Source organism: Thermobia domestica, chromosome 17, assembly GCF_964235325.1.
Source record: "Thermobia domestica chromosome 17, izTheDome1.hap1.1, whole genome shotgun sequence".
Taxonomy (NCBI): Eukaryota; Metazoa; Arthropoda; class Insecta; order Zygentoma; family Lepismatidae; genus Thermobia; species Thermobia domestica.
In genome coordinates, this window is record NC_137470.1 from 159,717,871 (window position 1) to 159,738,863 (window position 20,993).

Here is a 20,993-nt window from a genome sequence, read left to right on the forward strand (position 1 = left end):
ATTTGGAAATCGAAAACACTAATCTCCTTGGTAATGCACACACTTCTTCCAGCACTCCCACCATAGTTGGAAACTCTTCCGGAACGCAGTTTTTGGAATAATGAGCAACCATGCAGTCGAACTCCGCGTGATATCTTTTCTTGACTCAAATCGGGTCCGTTTTAGTGACATTTTCAACTTGGGAAATAACCTAAAATCACACGGAGCCTGATGATGCACAGGAATGCTGTGTTTGACGATGAAAGCCTAAATCCAATTTTGCGGACACTCTCCTCATGCCCAAACTCTCGTTCAACATAGAATGTGCCGATCCGATGGAATGGTTTCCACTTCGGTATCGCCAAGCTTTTGGAAAAATTTGATGCAATATCGCTGCTCAAGTGGTTTTGTAATTTTACAAAAAACTGAAATCCGAGGACCGTTCACTAAACGTCTTCACTTGTTGGCCGACTGAAAGTGACTGACGCTTTCTGCGGGCAGGAAAAAATTCACGACTGCGCATGCGTGTCCCCTCTACATCTACACTGAAGGAAGTCTCCCGTGTTTCATTTGTTTACGCGCCAGCGACTGACGCTTTCTGCGGGCAGGAAAAAATTCACGACTGCGCATGCGTGTCCCCTCTACATCTACACTGAAGGAAGTCTCCCGTGTTTCATTTGTTTACGCGCCAGCGACTGACGCTTTCTGCGGGCAGGAAAAAATTCACGACTGCGCATGCGTGTCCCCTCTACATCTACACTGAAGGAAGTCTCCCGTGTTTCATTTGTTTACGCGCCAGCGACTGACGCTTTCTGCGGGCAGGAAAAAATTCACGACTGCGCATGCGTGTCCCCTCTACATCTACACTGAAGGAAGTCTCCCGTGTTTCATTTGTTTACGCGCCAGCGACTGACGCTTTCTGCGGGCAGGAAAAAATTCACGACTGCGCATGCGTGTCCCCTCTACATCTACACTGAAGGAAGTCTCCCGTGTTTCATTTGTTTACGCGCCAGCGACTGACGCTTTCTGCGGGCAGGAAAAAATTCACGACTGCGCATGCGTGTCCCCTCTACATCTACACTGAAGGAAGTCTCCCGTGTTTCATTTGTTTACGCGCCAGCGACTGACGCTTTCTGCGGGCAGGAAAAAATTCACGACTGCGCATGCGTGTCCCCTCTACATCTACACTGAAGGAAGTCTCCCGTGTTTCATTTGTTTACGCGCCAGCGACTGACGCTTTCTGCGGGCAGGAAAAAATTCACGACTGCGCATGCGTGTCCCCTCTACATCTACACTGAAGGAAGTCTCCCGTGCTTCATTTGTTTACGCGCCAGCGACTGACGCTTTCTGCGGGCAGGAAAAAATTCACGATTGCGCATGCGTGGCCCCTCTACATCTACACTGAAGAAAGCCTCCCGCGTTTCGTTGGTTTACCCGGAAAAAAAAGTTCAATACTTTTTGAACACACCTCCTACATTCTATAATGTTATTAGCGTTTAACGGGGAAAATATGCCCAAAAATAAAACATATACCAATTGATAGAGATTATTAGGCTGAACAACATGATAAGTGGGAGCTTAAAGGATTGTGCACACTTCTCGAGATAATGGATGAAAATGATGCTGTACAAGAGCCACGCCACTGACTGCGATGAAACTGGCACTGAAATACAAGGTGTTTCAAAACAATACCGAGAACGTTTGGGAGATGATTCCTGACAATAACATAACACAAAAAGTATAGATGCACCTGGGTGCACAAATGCTTCCTTTCGAAGTTATAGACTGATGAAAACATGCAAAATAAATAAATAAAGGTTCATAGCTCTAAAAGTATGGAACCTACCTAGTCAGGATTTCACTTAGGAATTAGTATGTGCCCTATCCAAATATCTATGCTTCAGAATCCTACGGTACTTCCGAACCATTTTTATGGAGATATTTGGTGAGTACTTCAAATTATGTACCCGCAGCCAAACTCCCTCCATAAAAATTGTTGCGTGAGTACCTTAGGATACTCAAATATGTATTTGTGGACAGCGCACATGTTAGTTCCTAAATGAAGTCTTGACCCGACTTCAGTAGGTCCCATACTTTCAGAGCTATGGAGGTTTAAAGTTCATTTCTTCATGTTTTCGGCAGAATATAAATCCGAAAGGAAGCATTTGTGCACCCAGGTTGGTCTATACTTTTTGTCTTATCTTATTGTCAGGAATCACCTCCCAAACGTTGTCGGTGTTGTTTTGAAACACCCTATATATCCTAATTAAGCTCTTTATTATGACATTAATAAGATGACAATACATACTATGCTTACTGAGATATAGCTTGAAAGTGTAATTAATTCTCAAATTTTAATGTCTGTTTACCTTAAATACTGTCCAAAGGTAAGATATGCATCACTCAATAGATAATATGAAACCAAATTAAATTAAACTTTCGTGGGTAAAATTCTCATGAGCAGTTCTTGAGGATGAAACAAAAACGAACTTTTGTGGCGCTAAAAAAATGTTTATTACCAATAATAATGGACCTATTTTATTTTGCTGGAAGAAATTGTTATTTATGTACTGTACAGTCACTGACAAAATTTATTTCCGTTTGGTAAAATTTATTTTCGGAATAACTGTGGTATGACTGGAACGTACAGAAAGTTACATTCTTTTCAATTTACTGAAAACTGTACTCAAATTATTCTTCCATTCTGAAATTATTTACGAAACTAATTTCATCAAACGGAAAGAACTTTTGTCTCTGACTGTACATGTAGCAAATTAGAATGTCAACTAACAGATTGTATCTATTGTCGTTGTTTGTCTTGAGCAGTTCCGGATTTAATTCCCGGCGGGGATACACGATCGAAAAGGTGTAACAGCTTTTTCAAGCTAGCTATCCTGAATGTTTTTCCTGGGTTTTCCTCATTCACGCCAGGCAAATGCCGGGATGGTACTTAACATACTAAATAGTGCCACGCTGCTTCCTTCCTTCCTCTCCAATTCCTCGGGAATGTTTTCATCGAAGAATGGCATCCCTCATATGTGTGATGGGCTAACCTGGCCATAAATGCCGAAAGCCCAGAAATGTAATTCCTAATCCTCTTGTCTTTTTCCCTAACGCTGACATGCATACACCTTTATATATATTGCTTGTAATATAAATTTTCAACTATTTATTTACATGTATATTCTCATACAGTACCTCTCTAAAGCAAGCCAATACAAATTAGCCAAACATGGAGAAACTGCAGAACGTACAGTGAAATAAAATTAACGAAATATTTACTACTTGCATCTTGAAATTATTCCAATCTGCAGATCAAAACAGTTATTTGTAAACAGTTTGAAAGAAAGAAAGATTTTTCCAGTTATTAGTGGAATTTTTATCAGATAATGGTTACATTCATCACGCCTGTTGTTTTGTATGGTTGCGAAACAGGGTCGCTTACTCTGGGAAGAACGTAGACTGAAAGCACTTGAGGACAAGATCCTGAGACGAATATCCGGACCCGAGGAGAACGCGAATGGGGAATGACAGGAACTTGATAACAAGGAACTGCATAGTTTATACCGTTTACCAAACATTGTTAGGGTCATTAAGTCTAGGAGACTCAGGTGAATAGGCCATGTAGCCAGAATGGAAGAAAATAGAAACGCTTTCAGAGTTTTAACTGGAAATTCAATCGGAAAACGTCCATTAAGAAGACCAAGGTGCAGATGGACGAACAATATTAAGATGGATCTCACAGAAATTGGAATACAAAGTAGAAAGAGGATTCAGTTGGCCAAAGACAGAAGTCAACGGTGAGCTTTTGTGAACGCAGCATTGAACCACTGGGTTCCATAGAATTAGATTAATTAGAATTAGAATGGTTGCACTGTTGATACTCTAATCACTTTTTAATATATTGCCGTCCCCCCCTCTAGTAATTTCCATCTTGTTGTTAACATATAATGCCAATGTTGCTGTTCATACCCCATGAACCTTCGCCGGCTAATTCCATAATAATGCAACGCCATCGATTTCCGAGTGCCGAACCCACTCGGTAAATGAAAAAAACACTTGAGAAGTCACTGTTAACACTGCCATTTCACGTAAAAAAAACTCGATATCAACTTTTGGATGAAGATGCTGATTCTCTGGCGGCGAGAGCGAATTTAAGCGAAGTTTGTATGACGTCATCACATCGGTGGGTGCATTGCATTCCGAACACGCATAATTTTAATGTTCGTGAATTATTTTTGATTACTTGACAAACTATTTTCGGCAGTCTCGATTTTTCAAATTTTATCCATTAGGCACACACTATGCGGCGCTTCATCGAATAAACAAAGCGGAAACACATATCTCAACGAGACCATAGTAACTCATATCATAAATCTTATGCTCAATACAATAATTTCCCGATCTAGCGTGTTGCATACGCCGCTGAACACACTGTAATTATGGCTTTCCGATAACAATATGTTGCAATCCTTATATTTTGTTCTTTGATATGTGATAGCCATGTAAAGAAAATACGACATTTAAAAACTTAATGATCAATGTATTACACACAAAGAATGAAAAGATGAATGACTGGACCAAGAAAGACTCAAACCCGGAATCTCCAGTATACCTTACCGATGCGTTAACCAATAAGACACCCAGTCCGCTTCCCAAAACAGCCACACATTCTCTCATTGTATTGTACAAGCACAGCAGCTAGGCTGTGGTACAATCCGCAGCAAAACACCTGCGACATGAGCATGTACGTTTATTGTGAAACGACGAAGTCTTTTGCTTCAAAATAAGTGTGCAGGAGAGGACGCCAAGGTTTCTCCTGGCGTGATTCGTGCCACTTAGACGTTATGTTAATTCTCTTGGTTGTTAGGCGTAGTTTCACAATAAACTTACATGCTCATGTTGCTGCGGGCTGTACGAGCCATGTTGTCTGAGTGAAGATCACCGACTTCACGAGTGAGAGAGTGTGGGACTAACGTAAAGATCATGAATGGTAGGAAGTGAAATACGTATTATACTATTCCACTGCAAAACATCACTCAGTACCACGAAAAGATGGAGGCGGAAGTCTTCGACAGATTCTTGTGTCCAAAACAGACCACTGCCGTTCAATTTTGTTCAGGTTTGGGGATTGGGCGCGCCAAGAGAGCTGTTCAACTTCATCCCAATGTTCCTCAAACCACGCAGCAATAGCTTGTGCTGTAAGAATGGGCACATTACCATCCTTGAATGTGGCATCATTGCTCGGAAACAACATCTGGACCATGAGATACGCATGGTCCTCTAAACAATAAAATCTCGGGCAGTGACGCGATCGGTAAACATGTGACAAAACCCACTGCAAACTAATATGGTGTGGTCTACAGCATTACACCATACGTTTCTTCGGGCGTATATCGCACATAAACACGGTCCCTAATTTGAAATAAGGTGAAGAATGACTCATCTAACCCTATTACACGTTTCCAATCATCAGTAGTCCATGATGAATGGTCGCAGCACCATTCACACCGTGCTGAAGTGTTATGGTTGTTATCAGCGGTTTCACCCATGGAACCCGACCCAGGATGTTCATGTCATATAACTCGCGGCGGACTGTGATTGCCGATATTGGCTATAGGAGGTGTTACTTGAGTTTCTCTGTCACTTGCCCCGCAGTTGCAAGGCGGATCTGAGTGACCATTCGCTTTAATGTTCAGCGTGACTTGTCACTGATGGTTTTCTTTTGACCAATGTTCCTTTTCGCCAATGTGTTTTTGGCCTGAGTTTTGTTACCATTCACACATTGGACACTGTTCTTCGCGACAAATCCAATACATTTGCCATTTTCGGCATGCTTGCACCACTTAACCGAGCGCCAACTATTTCCCCTACTTGGAAATCTGACCATTTTCAACTATCACCCCATACTCAGTTCATTGCACAATTCCGTTCTACAGTTCCTCACATACTACAGGATTTGTTCTACCTAACGCACCACCACTAAGAACCTGAGCGCTGAGGTCGCCGCATGACCTTTGCTAACCCACACATCTGACGTCTTTCTAATTCCAGGTGCTTGTATCATATTATCTTGATAACCATCTAGAATAGTACAATTTTTTTGAAAAAATAACAATAAAAACAACATATTTTTACTTGAAGACAGGAAACATTAACGATTGATGAACTTATTACGAGATGTTTATTTTTTATGTAAGAAATATTCTTAAAACCGAAACTTTTGAATACTTAACTTATTGGAAGTGAATTTCATTTAAAGTATATTAATGAAAGGAAGTTTTATTCTAAATGGTATGCAGTTCCGATACAAAGTGCGTTAGAGCTACGTAACACTAAAAAAAATATAGTAACATTTAAACATATAACAATAATACAGAGGAAACAAAACTAAGCCTAAACAACTCACCAAAAATCGAAACTACACTGTTTCTGCATTGCTCTACATGATCTTCATACTCTACAGGCAACACCTTGTGCTCCTGAATACTCTTAGGATTCATGAAGTAAGCCTATTAAAAAAAAGACAAAAAGTCATTAATTATTTCGGAATTATTCCTACTCCATCACGCTTTACTGTACACAAAAGATATTTCTTCCTTCAGGAGTCAGACTATGTTCTTCTGATAGGTTAAATCGGTTTAAGACAACTATTCTGACGTTGATAATAATCCTTAAAAAATGGGGGGAAAAAATCAACCTCGATTATGCCAGCGAGGCTAAAGGAGACGATGATGAGAAATGAACGAAATGGTGGAATGAAGAAAGTCGGAGGAAACGGGAGAAAACGGAGAAAACCCACGCACACGGTGTTTGTCCACCACAAAGCTCACTTGGCACAGGCTGGGATCGACCAAGGACGCAATGCACCAGAGGTGCAACATCTACCATTGAGCCACCGCGGCCGATGCTAATCTTTAGTTCTTATTAGGTCATAAAGGAGGTGGTGATTAACCTAATTTAGAAAAAAAGTTTATATTCTATAACAAAATAAAATGACATTGTAATAACAAGTTCTCCTTTTAAAAAAATCAAGCTAAAAAGAAAAAAATATAAATCAAATATAAATTTAAAAAATAATTTTGTCAAAAAATTAATTTAAAAAATCTATTTATCCACGCAAAAGAGGACTGCTAACATCAAGAAATGTGTCGTTGGACGTTCGAAAACGATTTATTAAGACACTGGTATGGAGCGTGGCGATCAGAGACATAGACATTGAGAAAAGCTGAATATCCAGGCTGAAAGCATTTGAAATGTGGTGTTGAAGCAGAATTCTGTGCATATCATGGACCGAAAGGAAAATGCATGAAGACGTACTAAAGGAAGCTAATGAAGGCCGACAGATCATGAAGATAATAGGAAAAGCAAGAAACAGCATGCATGGCCATCTTATTCGGCACTCCGATTGGATCACCGTGTTGATAGAGGGAAAGGCAGAAGGAAAACTAGGAAAAGGAAGACCAAGGACAGAATATCTAGATGCAGTTACGAAGAAAAGACCTTATCAAAGTATAAAACAGCTCTTCTAAGGGAAAGAAAAGTTTCAAACTTTCATGATGTCACAAACCTATGGTTGAGGAAAGATTGAAGATTTATACATGACTCGAAAAAGCAATAGCAGCGCTCTCATATACAATGAATTTATAGTCTTCAAATCAGACGTAATATTATATTGAACTCTATACAACATTTCATGGGATGAAATAATATTCTAGTACGAACTCACTACCTCCACAATTTTTTCCCCCATGAAATGGTAAGTTTCCTTTGATTACCGAGAAAGGTATTTAGCCTATAGGACCTGCAAAATACTATAATTAAAATTGCTTCATTTAAATTGAAATTTTGAAGGAAGTTAAAATATTCTAGGAAAAAATTTAGATTATTATCATTTTAGCCCTTGTCATTTCCGATTCCTTGCAGCTCTAGAGAAGCTTGACAATCTTTTGATATGTGCATTGGTATTCCTGGAAACTGAGAGGAAGTATGTCACAATTTAATACTACAGCTTTACATTGAATGTAAATAGTATGGTGATAAAGGACCTATTCTGTGCGTGATGATTATGTATGATGGTTGTGCACTGTTAACTACACTGGATTCAAATTTCAGCGTGGTTCGGAGCTGGAAACGCAACGTAACGAAATATTAGATTGAATCCTAAATAACTTCGGCACCGAATACCGAAATTGAGTAAGACATACTAGCAATTAATTTCCATGAAAATTGGATGGTTAGTTAAATTGATGCTTAGCGTCCTTTTCAGCACCAAGGCTAAATGAGATGTGGGCCTATATCACATGGAATCCGAATCGTATAAGCCCCCACCGGAAATCGAACCTGACTGTCCCGTTCCGGAGACGCGTATTATAGCCATATAGCTATGGCACAGCTCTCATGAAAATTTAATACGCTGTTAATGTAAGGGAGGTGTGGGGCGTTCATAAGGTTTAAGCAAAATTACCGTGTTTGCGCGAATATAAGCCGTACCTAAAATTTGAGAAGAAATAATAGAAAAAGTAAATCTCGAATATAGGCCGCAGTAGTAAATTTATGAGAAACTTCAATTAGACAGTACTTCGAGATGCATATCCCTCCCGTTTCTTTAACTCCAGCATAACTAAGGGTGACTCATGAAGATGATGATCTTTGTGATAATGACTCTAAGCACCATTCTGGATCGTATAGCGAAGGTGAAGAATGAGATGCTGATGATGCTGAGAAGTGATTGTGCTTGATTTGGGTGGGTACAAACAAGCTGACACAGTCTTTCGAAACAAAGTTGCTTTTCTTTTTTCAAGAACAGTTACTGTATATAAATATTCCGTATATATTATATATACAGTGTATAAGAAAGGTTAATAAAAGTATTACGTGTGCAAGTGTTTAAGGTGTTACTGGTACCCAATAAAGGTGGCAATTTTTGCGAAGAAGATATCTTTTTGTGCTTTTTCTTCTTAAGTCTTTGATGTTTTACAAAAAAACTGCAGTAACTTGTAATGGTATTCACTTCAATCCACAAGATACGTGTACATGCCATTTTGAAATTGACGACTGACGGAGAAAATCTCGATTACAGGCCGCATCAAGATTTTTCAAGGCAAACTTCCGGGAAAATGTGTGGCCTATATTCGCGCAAATAGATAATCTCCATACCCAGAAACGACATACGAGGGGCAGTCAAAAAGTTATCGGAATGTTGTTGCACTTTTGCCATTTGTGGTGCAATCACAATGAATCTTATAGAGTACAGTTCTTACGTTGCTTTGATTACGAAACTAACCAGTGTGAACAAGCAGTGTACGAGAAGTGTAGCTGAACGGAGAAGCGTGTGGTCATAGTTGGCACAATGTCGCAGTTCGAGCAACGCGCAAACATTAAGTTCATGTACAAATTGGGGAAATCTGCTTCTGAGACTTCGATAGCTTTAAAAACAGTTTAGCACCATCGGATGTTCGGCTCTTCCCAAAGATAAAAATGGGTCTCTTCGACACCGTACCTCAAAGAGATCAACGCGACGGCTGAACTTCGGAAGATATCAAAAGAGGTCTTTCGTCGGTGTTTCCACCAATCGAAGGATCACTGAAACAAGTGTCTTTGTTCCGAAGGTGCCAAATTTGAAGGCGATAAAGTAAATGTGTAGTTATATTTCGGATATAGGATTTAATTTCTGAACTTTCGGCATCTATGGTCATGTTAGCCCGTCACGTTTGAGGGATGACGTCCCTCAGCGAGCACACTATCCGCGGAAAGGGAAGCGGCCTGGAACCTGTATGTTAAGTACCATCCCGGCATTTGCCTAGTATGAATGAAGAAAACCCTGGAAAACATCATTCAGGATGGCTCGCCTGAAAAAGCTTCTTACATGTTTTTGACCGAGTGCTCCCACTGGAAATCGAACCCGGGATCGCTCACACCGCAGGCGAGAGCGTTAGCAACTACGCTACGCGGGGTGTAGTTATATTGTGCTAATAGAGCTACAACAGAATTCCGGGAACTTTCTGACTTCCCCTCGTATCATAACTTTTAAGAATCAAGATTTTCCTGATAGGTTCCTAGCATGGTCGACTAGTGGTGCAGCTAGTGACAGGAGAATCGACAAGGCAGCTGCTTCGAAGAAAAGATGCTGATCCTAAAAATTATAGTGCATAGAAAATCTTGTTGCCACGAAAAGAAGCCCAATTCGAGAGATTTCAACAATTTAAATCTTCGAATGACTGCCTCTAAATGCCGAAAAAGCTATTTTTGGATGCTGGTCCAAATGTGCAGACTAGCAACTATATAATTTAACGAATCGGAACCAAATATTAAACTTTACACTTTCACATGAATCCTGAAGATCTCTCCCTTCGTGCATCACCAAATAAAAACAAGGACCACGACACTGTAGTTTCTAATTAAATCATGAATTATACCCGACTAACCTAATCTAAAATATCTTAATCCTCTACTCCCCCTGCTATTGCACCAAACTTGGCGTCTTATGGAAACCTCTACTGCCTCTGTCTCTTGTTAATATATTATTCTTAACAGGGGGCAGCTGAGTTTTTATTTTCGTGCTTTTGTACCGTTTGAAATATCCAACACATAACTGCAAGTATATTTCTCTTTATGTAGATTTATTTATTAATCTGTTATTATATTTTTTTCTATTGTTACACTTACAACGAACTAGTTAACACGTAAATCATAAACAAGTTAAATTTGTGATTATTGCACGATACCGAATTATTCTAATGCATAAAACAACATATTATATTACGCACAATGAAATATTACACATCAAATCACGTTTGTTTGTTTTTTTTTTTTTTTTCCTTACCACAGTACCCCAACATGAATAGTACGCCATATTACAAATTACAAACTACATATTTATACGAAAATGACAAAACATGATATGTGAGCCTTCGGTCGTTCTCTGATTTTTTTGCTTCGGTAGTTGGCCACACAGATTTATACGCTGACAAAAATTGATAAAGACTTAATTAAAAGTTCCATATTTGGCATTATATACATATATTTCACTGTTACGAGTGAACTGAAAGCATTTTTAATTTAATGAAAAGTCATTTAATTCGCTCTTCTGTAAAATAGTTGTAGATGTTCATATTATGTTTTGCCATCCTCGTGAAAAAATTATATCAAATCTTTAAGTTTTACGTCCCACGGTTATGCCGGCTAGGCTAAAGGAGACGGTGATGATGAGAAAAGGAATGAAATGGTGGAATGAAGAAAGTAGGAGGAAACGGAAGAACCCTGAGAAAGCCCACGAACAAAGTGTTTGTTCACCACAAAGCCCACTTGGCGCCAGTTGGGATCGAACCAAGCTCACCATGCACCAGAGTTGTACGCGCTACCACTGAGCCTGCTAGTTTCTGATAACAATTCAAAATTTAATGCCAACCTTCAGATTAGTATTTGCGGAGTTCGTTAATCAACTTTCCTTTTACAGAATTGCAGGTACATTAAAAATATATAAATAAGTAAATAAATAAACCTAAATCCAATGTAGAACTAAAGAAATTGTTCAAAACTGAATCAAACGTAGTACACATACATACGAACTTGTTTGTTTTCCGTACGCGAATAAAACGGCGTTCTACTGTAGCTAAATTATGTACTGAAACGGAAACATTCTTTCATACAATCTTAATTACAGGTTACATTAATTAGTCAAATTTATTCTAGAATAAGATGGTATGTTAAAAGTTACAAAATTGACGTGTTAAACTTACCATGGCACACTCTCGGACGTGATCATCAAACATACTGAATGGAACTTTGTGCTCCGGATTGTACGGGCACGTTCCCAGATCATCATCTACTATTCCTGCCATTCTCTGAAAATAATAACAAGAATAAAGGCAATTAACATAAGAAAATTGAGTATTCAAATTAATTCAGAATTGAAGAGCATCGTAAATATTCCTAGCAAACATATTGTAATTCATGTAAAAAGGTAAATGCTATCCATAGTTGAATGCTCTCAAATTTAATGTTAACAAACTACTATACTCACACTTTTTCACTACATTTCTTTCTATTACAGAATTTGGAAACACGTAACTTCAGCACTTTCTAAATGTGGAATTAGTTAGAGGTTAGCATATGTGCCTTCCTCCTTGATTTTGTGGCCAGCGAGCGCGTCTTCGGTGCACGGGGTTCCGGGTTCAATTCCACCTTAAACTGTAAGTCCACGTCTCATATGGCCTTGATGTTGAAAGGAAAACTAAACCACGATCACAGCAACCAAAGTCAGGACACAAGAACATGGTAACGCTAAAGGCGGATTTACATCGAAGGTAACATTGTTAAGAGCACGTGTCACTAACAATTCTAACAAATACATGAAAGCGAAATTTACAAGTATCTCAAATTCCATGCAGTGACCCTCTGTACAGGTTCCTATGCGTTTTTTTAATTTATCTCGTTTAGGCGAATATCCACCAGATACTCCCTGCCCTGAACCAGAATAGATACAAATCCTACTTGTAGTGGCCACCTAGCACAGGTTAGTACATTTTAGCACTTGTTTTTACGTCGTATGTTCGCACGCACATTATATATCGGTATACAACTGATGTGTAGCATGTTTATAAAACCGCACAACAGTTTTCTTTAAGGTGTTTCGAATTTGATCGAAAATACTGCTGCATTTATACCTATAACAGAGAGCACCCATAAAGTGAGGTGAGGTGATTTTAGTTTAGCGTCACGTTCAGCAGCGATGCTATATGAGACGTGGACCTACTGATTAACGTGGAATCCGAACCACATAAGCTCTCGCCGGGAATCGAACCCGAGTCTCCCACGTCAAAGGCGCATACGCTAACCGCTTAGCCACGAGGGAGCTCTCATCCATAAAGTAAATCAACACAGACAAAGAATCATAAAAGTACTAAAAGTAGATTTAATTAAAAAGGAAGTAAATATGAAATGAATTTACATATAGACCCATACTGTAAATCTGCCCGAATGGTTAGAATTGAAGTACAGCATCAACCAGATGGCTTAATAACAAGCAAATTATTTGAAGCAGCCTTAGCGTGTTAAAGAATTGTAGGAAACTGTTCAACTGCATATTTCTTTATGTAGAACTCATTTTTTTTCATAAAGCACGTTAATTACGGTATTTTACAGACTATAAGACGCACCTTCATTTTTAAGCATTTTAAAAAAAATACCGTAACAATTTTACCATTTTTATTATTGCAAGCTTGTGAATTCCCGCAACTCATGCTCGTTGCATTGGCTCACTGCTGCTGCCAGTTAGATCCAATGTTGCCAGATAGAGATAGGTTTCCCGCGGCATCGAATATATGGCCATTTTTAAGACTGGGGGGAATTTTAAATCAACCACTGGATATTTTTATATTAATTTCAAGTATAAGACTCACCTGAATTTTAGAGGCAATTTTTCGAAGAAAAAAGTGAATCTTATAGTCCGTGAAATACGGTAACTCTTTCCTAATATTTCCTAATCCACAATTTTAATCTACTTCATCTCTTATTACCGTATTTTGGAAAGATCTACAAACAAAATCCCACTCAAAACACTATAAATACGAGGATGATTCATAAAGCAATGCCTCCAAGTCTACTACTTGGTCAATGGTACTGCAAACATTCTGAACTGTTTATCATTAATGAACTGATGTGTAAGCTACAGAATGTAACTTGTTTCATCTTCCTATCTTTTCTCGTTCCAGAGTAATGGAGCAATCCATGCCATCTGGTGATGACGTCCGGTTGAAACAGCGGGCTATCATTGAATTACTGACTGCGAAAGGTTGTGCGCCCAGGAACATTCATCGCCGGCGAGGAGTCGTGGATACGCCATTATGATCGGCAAACAAAGCGTCGGTCGATGGAGTACCACCACACGTCCTCTCCTCCGCCAAAAAATGCAAAGTTGTCCCATCTGCTGTCAAAGTGCGTCATCCTGCCTATAGTCAGGATCTTGCGCTCTACGACTTTTGGCACTCGCCCAAACTTAAGGATCACCTTAAGGGAAACGCTACACTTGTGACGCGGAGGTGGATCCAGCAGTTCGGCATTGGTGTCGCCAGCAGCCACTACAATTCTTCGACGACGGCACGAAAAACCTTGTTTCCCGTTGGCGCATGTGTATTGTCCGTAATGGGGACTAGCTTAAAAATGACGCCACCATCTGTAGCTGACATTGCATGCTTTTCACTGATACCTGTATGGATGCTATCTGTTAAACAGAGATAAAGGTATCACCTTGGAGGCATTACTTTCTAAGTCACTCTCGTACATCTAATAGAATGACTATTACCAAGAGAATTATGAAAATACATAAAAGAACTTCCTTTTTTCCGGAATACATATTTCCTTTTCATTAATATTTTCATACATGGCGTGGTACTTCCCGAGTAGGTAGAGGTGCACAGTTTGTTTTATTTTTTTATTTAACAAATGTTATCGATTTACTATTCCCGGTAAGGGAGACCTAACTTAACCTGTAACTATAAATTTAACCTAAACATCACTAGAAATCTCGCGTAATAAGATTGGACGGATGGGTGAAATGTTAACTGTTTACATTTTGCTGATTTTGAGCAAGCATGTAGGAGATGACCTGTGCACGGGGATATTTTCATTATAGCGAAAGATTCAGGGTGGTAGTAGTACGTTGAAATACAAAGAATTATAAATGGTAATTCGTGCTGTCAGATGTATTAATATAGCTACATAAAATTTAATTATTAAATTAGTGATTGCACTAATTACTTACACTGGCCTTGAGGTATGCGTGTATAGATTCTAGAGGAGCTTCGTAACGTATTAATGACAGCAGAATATTCCCGAAGCCCGATGGAAGAACTTTGTCTTTCTGCGATGAGCCTTTGTAAGTCAAAAGTTTTCTGCAGGAATTCTGCAAAAATTTTCTGCACAAGAAACGCTTGTGATTCTTAAAAATACGCTTCACGCGACGTAAAAAACAGTACAAACTATATTTATGCGAGTAGTCCGTCCATTTAAGACACCTACACACAGCAGGCATATTTTTATGCTTGTCTATTGGCGACTTTTTCTCCTCTGGCAATTTTTCTGCACAGGCGTGGCAAATTTTCTGCGATCATATCGCAGATCGTGACATGTTCTGTTATGGGGCCCCGAAGTACTATTTACGTATGTGAAAATAGGTGGATGTTCTTAGACAAGTAGTGTAAATTATTTCCAATATTGGTGTAATTCTTGTTGGAAAAAAAGCAGTCTGTTCTTTTAAAAAAATCGACTTCGTTGATACCAGTGTTGTTCAACGTTGGAAATTGAAGGGGAGAAAACACTGTGAGTTAGTTATACATAACGAGTAATAGCGATGGTTATTTATGTGCTTCAAGGTGACACTAGTTGTGCAATATTAAACAGATATTAACAACTGAAAATGCTTTTCTGAATAACGTTAAATATCGCTTTTCAACAAATATGTTTGATCGTATAGTAACAGGGTTGGCTGGTTTAAACCAAAAAAATAAAAAGAACGAAAAATGCGACTCGTGTGAACTTCATGGTGACGTTTCCACATATCAAACTATTTCCGTTACTTTTATCTTTTTTTCACATTTTAATGAACGTGTCCCATGTTCAATTCTCGGTCGAACCACAATCCTTCTTTCAAGTGTTAACCAAGTAGCGGTTCGGATGTCGCTTTGAGCGCAAGTTTTCTTGATAACCTCTGTATTACATTAGGAGTTCAATTTAATTAAATGACATCCACATACTAAATTTGTAATTTGATACCTCAGTTTTAGCGTACTGATTATGATATGTTGATCTTAAAATTTTACACGCAAAGCTATAACAGGATTTTCCCGTCATTGCTTTGCATTTAAAGTAATTACGTGGTTTTCTCGATATCAGAAATTTACTGACTGGATTTCTTCAAGCTTATGTGACCCCTTAGAGTATATAGCTTATGTGTCCGTACGTATAATAACACCAAGGCGAAACAAATTTATTTCTGTCCATATGTAATGTGAATATATAGAGCAAATTATTTAAACCAAAAAAAAAGGGTTTTTTTTTTTTTTTGTTTATTCTTTCAAAAACAACCATGGTTTTTGCCAACCCTACATAGTAGAGTAAGCCTATTGTAGTATAGGATAGATTAGCATAATATAGAGTATCACAAGAGAGATATAAGTAGCGTACAAGAGAATGAAGTACCAGAATATTGTAGGGTAAAAGCAGTGCAGCTCCGCGAAGTGTAATTCAGAGCAGCAAACAGTAAACTGTAGTTGTGTACAGTGGCATACGGCAAAGTAATAGAGTACAATACTAGGGAGTGGAAAAGTGTAGATTAGCGCAGAATAAAGCACCGTAGTGTAGCGTAAGTTACAACCTAATAAAATAGATCAATAACAATTACGGTTAGGATATGTTAGGTTTCGTTTGTTGTAGCTTAGTAGTCTAGTCTACTCCAAGGTATGTCGTAAGCATAGACTATTTGTTAGATATTTCCCTACTTTCCTTTGAAGCAATACATTGCTACTATCCCAAAGGAGGAGTTCAAACGATAACAACATAAAATGTAGGTTAAGTTAGGGTTAGGAATGGAACGGTATACAGTGCAGCCCACTTATAACGAATTCGCAAATAGCGAATTATTGGACACTACGAACATAAATGAAATCCGCGTCTCACCTCCTATTTAAAACAGAAAAAATGACAATATTTTCCGTAAAGATCCCTTATAGCGAAGTTTTCAGAACGGGATCATGTTTCCTTTCCTCCTGCGAGAGGACAACTCAGGTAACGCGAAACTGTTTTTCATAGCTGTTGACGCTGTGCAAGCCAGGCATGATTCATTCTTCCCATCCAACTCAGATGACAGCAGAAATAGCCCTAGGTGCAGATATTTACGACAACGCGCGTCCATCAGACTTCAAGGTTGAGGTTAAAAATAAATCTGTTTTCACTGGAGCTCATTGTGTTAGACGCGGAGAGAAACCGAGGTGCGTTTCTCGGTAGCTGTAAGGTAGGAACACGCCGCAAGTTGATTTAATTAACTCGTGTTTGTGCAACGCTAGACTGAAACGAAAGAAAAGCCATATATTTTCAGACAAAAGTGAAAAAAGATTAAACAGATTCTGATGATGAGGGAGAAGTGGAAAATGTGCAACAACCCGTGAGTTCCAAAGAAGCGATCCAAAGATTGGAAATCTTGCAACGCTATTTTTTCGAACACAGCAACACGGTGCCGGACAATGCATTTCGGGCATTTGAGAAAGTGGAAGCGGCGGTGCTATGAACAGCTGCAGCAGATACGGTTCAGAAGATGATTACACTTCTTGAAGCGTGCTTGAACAGCGTAATATGTATGGTAGGCTAGATAAAAACCCAATTAATGAAATTATCTTCAGATGTAATGCTATACTACTGTATATTCTTTTTTAAACGTATCTGCTTGTCATATAATCTTTTTCTTATATAATTCGGAAAAATACATGAGTTTGCTTATAACAAACTTCGGACATAAAGAACTCATTGTGTCCGCTCCTTGAAATTCGTTATAAGTGGGCTGCATTGTAATAGAATAGGGTGACGTAGGGTAGGGAATAGTAGGCAATAGGATAGGGTTAGGTTAAAGTTGAGTACAGCACGGTTAGGTTAGGGCAAGGTGGTAAACTTTACAATGCTCAGTCTAACTAGTATCCTTACGCAGGCACAAGAAATTACATTCAATTAATTTTAACAAAATGAATATAAACTTCCCAAAATCTAAGATAACCCGACCCTACTCTTCTCTTCTATACCTTTTTAAAGCAGCCATACTTTACTGATGGGCAGCTGGAGCGTGTATTGTAAAGTTTACCCGGCCAATGTAAGTCTAGACCCCTTTTGTGAAACTTAGCCTTTCTCCGTTTCACCCAGGGTTGTTGAAATCTTCCCCATCCCCCAAAAAGATAAAACCCACCTCCAAAAATATACAAGAAAATACGGATTGAAATGATAACCCCCACTGCAGAACATGCCGCAATCTGCGATGTGATCGCAGAAAATTTGCCGCGCCTGTGCAAAAAAATTGCCAGAGGAGAAAAAAATAGCCAACAGAAAAGTATAAAACATGCCTGCTATGTGTAGATGTCTTAAATGGACGGCTACTCCCATAAATACAGTTTGAACTGTTTTTTACGTCACGTAAAGCATATTTTTAAGAATCACAAGCGCTTTTTCTGCAGAAAACTTTTGACTTACAAAAGCCCATCGCAGAAAGACAAAGAAAGTTCTTCCATCGGGGTGATAACCTCAATGTGACGAGTTTCTTCGATAGGGTTTATCAGTAGTTTTCTCGAATACAGATCACATGCACCGCTGAGATCTCAGGAATAAGCTTAATCTATGTTTATTTTATCTATTCAACTAATAAAAGCCATATTCAACAAACAACTTTTTTTTTGTGTGTGTGTGTGTGTTACACAAACCTAACAATGTTTTGTGATTTTATATACGAAAATTAAAAAGTGGCGTATTTTAAAGATTTACAGCCCGCAAATAATTAAAAGTAGCCCAAAAACAAGCATGTCGCCTAACTTGAAATTTTTGTAGCAAGGGCACTTGAAAAAAAAAAATCTCCCAATCCTGCAACACTGCTTTCTAGAGAGAGTGTAAGAAGGATTTGAAATGAAATGAAATTTTTGAGTTTTACGTCCCACGGTTATGCCCGTTAGGCTAAAGGAGACGGTGATTATGAGAAATGAATGAAATGGTGGAATGAAGAAAGTGGGAGGAAACGGTAGAACCCCGAAAAAACCCAAGCACACGGTGTTTGTCCACTACAAAGTTCACTTGGCGGGGGCTGGGATCGAACCCGGGACCCCAAGCACCAGAGGTGAACGCTCTACCACTGAGCCACCGCGGCCCCACTAAGAAAGATTTTTCTAAAAGACCAGCAGTAATTACAATCTGTTTTCAATGCCATTTTGTATTTTTGAATAAATAACTTTTCTATCTGCAATCCTTCTTGTTTTATTAGTTTTTAAAATATATGGGAGGTTTTACTGGGTCACCCTGTAGAATAGTTCAAAAGTCACCGATCACAAATATAGCCTATTCATTATGATAATTATCGAAGCTTTATGTGTAATATATCTTTGTTGAAATCGAAGGATCTAATAGGTTGGCTTGTTTTAATAGTGTCACCAACCAATGGCCTCCACAAAGAAAGGGCTAGCCATTGCTGCAGCAAGGGGCCCCGAGGAGAGAACATAGACTATATACAAATCAATCGTTATTATGTAAATAATAAGGGGATTGTTTATCGTGCTTCAAGCTTCAACTGTCATATGTTCAAAACAACTGGTTACGGCGACGGAACCTAAGTTTGGCCACCGTGTCACGGGTTATCTGTGTTCTGTAGTGCTATATGACGGATGACTCCCAGCGAACGCAATGATGTCAATCCGTTCTTCCTTAGTTAGTGGCATCTTATTTTCATTGGTCCACCGGGCTGAAATGGAGAAGTAAACACTGCCACCGTTTTCACCATTTCGATGAAAACTTATGACACACTGTATCAATAATAATGAACTTGTAATTGTTAATGACTGAAATGAAAGTAAATCTTAATCATCTTTTCATTAATTTGGCTATATAAAATATAGGAGGCATTCGTACAGATTTCATTGCTATTTTTTTTTAATGTGTAAATCTACATTAGAAGTTAAACTTAGCCCATTTTATTTTCTATTAGTTGTTATAGACTTTTTTCACACTTGTCTTTAAAAAAAATACTTGTTTTAAAAATAAAACGGAGCCTCGTGTATTTTTATGTTTTTTTTTTTTTTTTTTTTATTTACAACTCTGTCAATGACGCAATACATTAACGTTCTTAATTAGATTGACTGAGTGTTTTCCGTCATTGTAGAAAAGGTTATGAGCAATAGGATTAACCCATGAAGAAAAATCTGAATCTCAATCGAGATTTTGTCCGAGGCGTTGTACAATAGTTCGTTTGATTACATAATTTGACATTTAATCTCAGCACCCAAACTATAGTATATGAAACCTGGACCTTCAATATAACGCACAGTTCGAACCTAGGACTACGCGTCAGATATTCGTGAGTGCAAGTAAGTAATAATTTAGTAATGGACAATTTTGTCAATATATTCTAAACTAAGAAAAAGGTATTTAAAGAAACTGTGAATAACTCAGATATTTTTTGTCTGTTGCTTAATGCATTGTTAACTTAGTTTATACATTGAAATTCATCTGTGAATTACACGAGACATCTGCAAACGAATATTTCTTGTATCTGGTAATTATGACTGACTGAAACTGTTATAGAAATATATATATATATATTCTGCATTTACATTGTTTACAAAATCGAAGTTTCTTTCAGTACCGAGACTATCTATGACGTGGGCTTACAATATAATACGGAATCCGATCCACACGTGCTCCCAATAGGAAATCGAATTAGGGTCTCACTATAGGTTTATTACAAAATAAAGCAAATAGCCAATATTTATAACGCTATTGTCAATCATGATCTTATGCTCTGTATGAATACTATTACATCCTGAAAATGCGACAATCTTGTACAGATTATAGAGAGACTACTCACAATTTTGGAATTTCTACAACAATGTTATCATTTATTGTGCTGTGATAAATTAGATAAGATTTGGATTTGTGATTAAAAATAACTGCGAAGGTTGTAGGAAGGGCAAAATATAATTGCTTTATAGAAACATTAGTTCTCTAATGCTTCACTAAGTCTTATTTTAAAAGTCATATTAATAGAATCCCAAGAGGTCTATTCAAATATGACCAAAACCACGGTAAGCAACCTGGTTCGTCACTGTTGCAGTAAAACGCTTCATTTGTTTCACTTGACAGAATTAATTCTTTCTGCATTTTGTTAAAAAAAAAAAAAAATCCTTAATCTACTAAAAATACTTGAAATGTCTTTGCAACGAGTAAACACTTCCGAACTTAAAGCAGCAACTGTACGAACTACCTTCTGGTCAGCA

At 38.3% G+C, this 20,993-nt stretch overlaps 1 protein-coding gene across 1 annotated transcript in view; it reads right to left on the minus strand.

The window, feature by feature from the left end:
• LOC145674441 (uncharacterized) overlaps positions 1 to 20,993 on the minus strand; it is a 59,300-nt gene that overhangs the window by 7,318 nt on the left and 30,989 nt on the right. The window contains exons 4-5 of the mRNA XM_081744504.1: positions 11,721 to 11,825; positions 6,389 to 6,491 (exon numbers count right to left, since the gene is read on the minus strand). Coding sequence (XP_081600630.1) covers positions 6,389 to 6,491; positions 11,721 to 11,825 — 208 coding nt within the window. The remainder of the gene's footprint in view (positions 1 to 6,388; positions 6,492 to 11,720; positions 11,826 to 20,993) is intronic.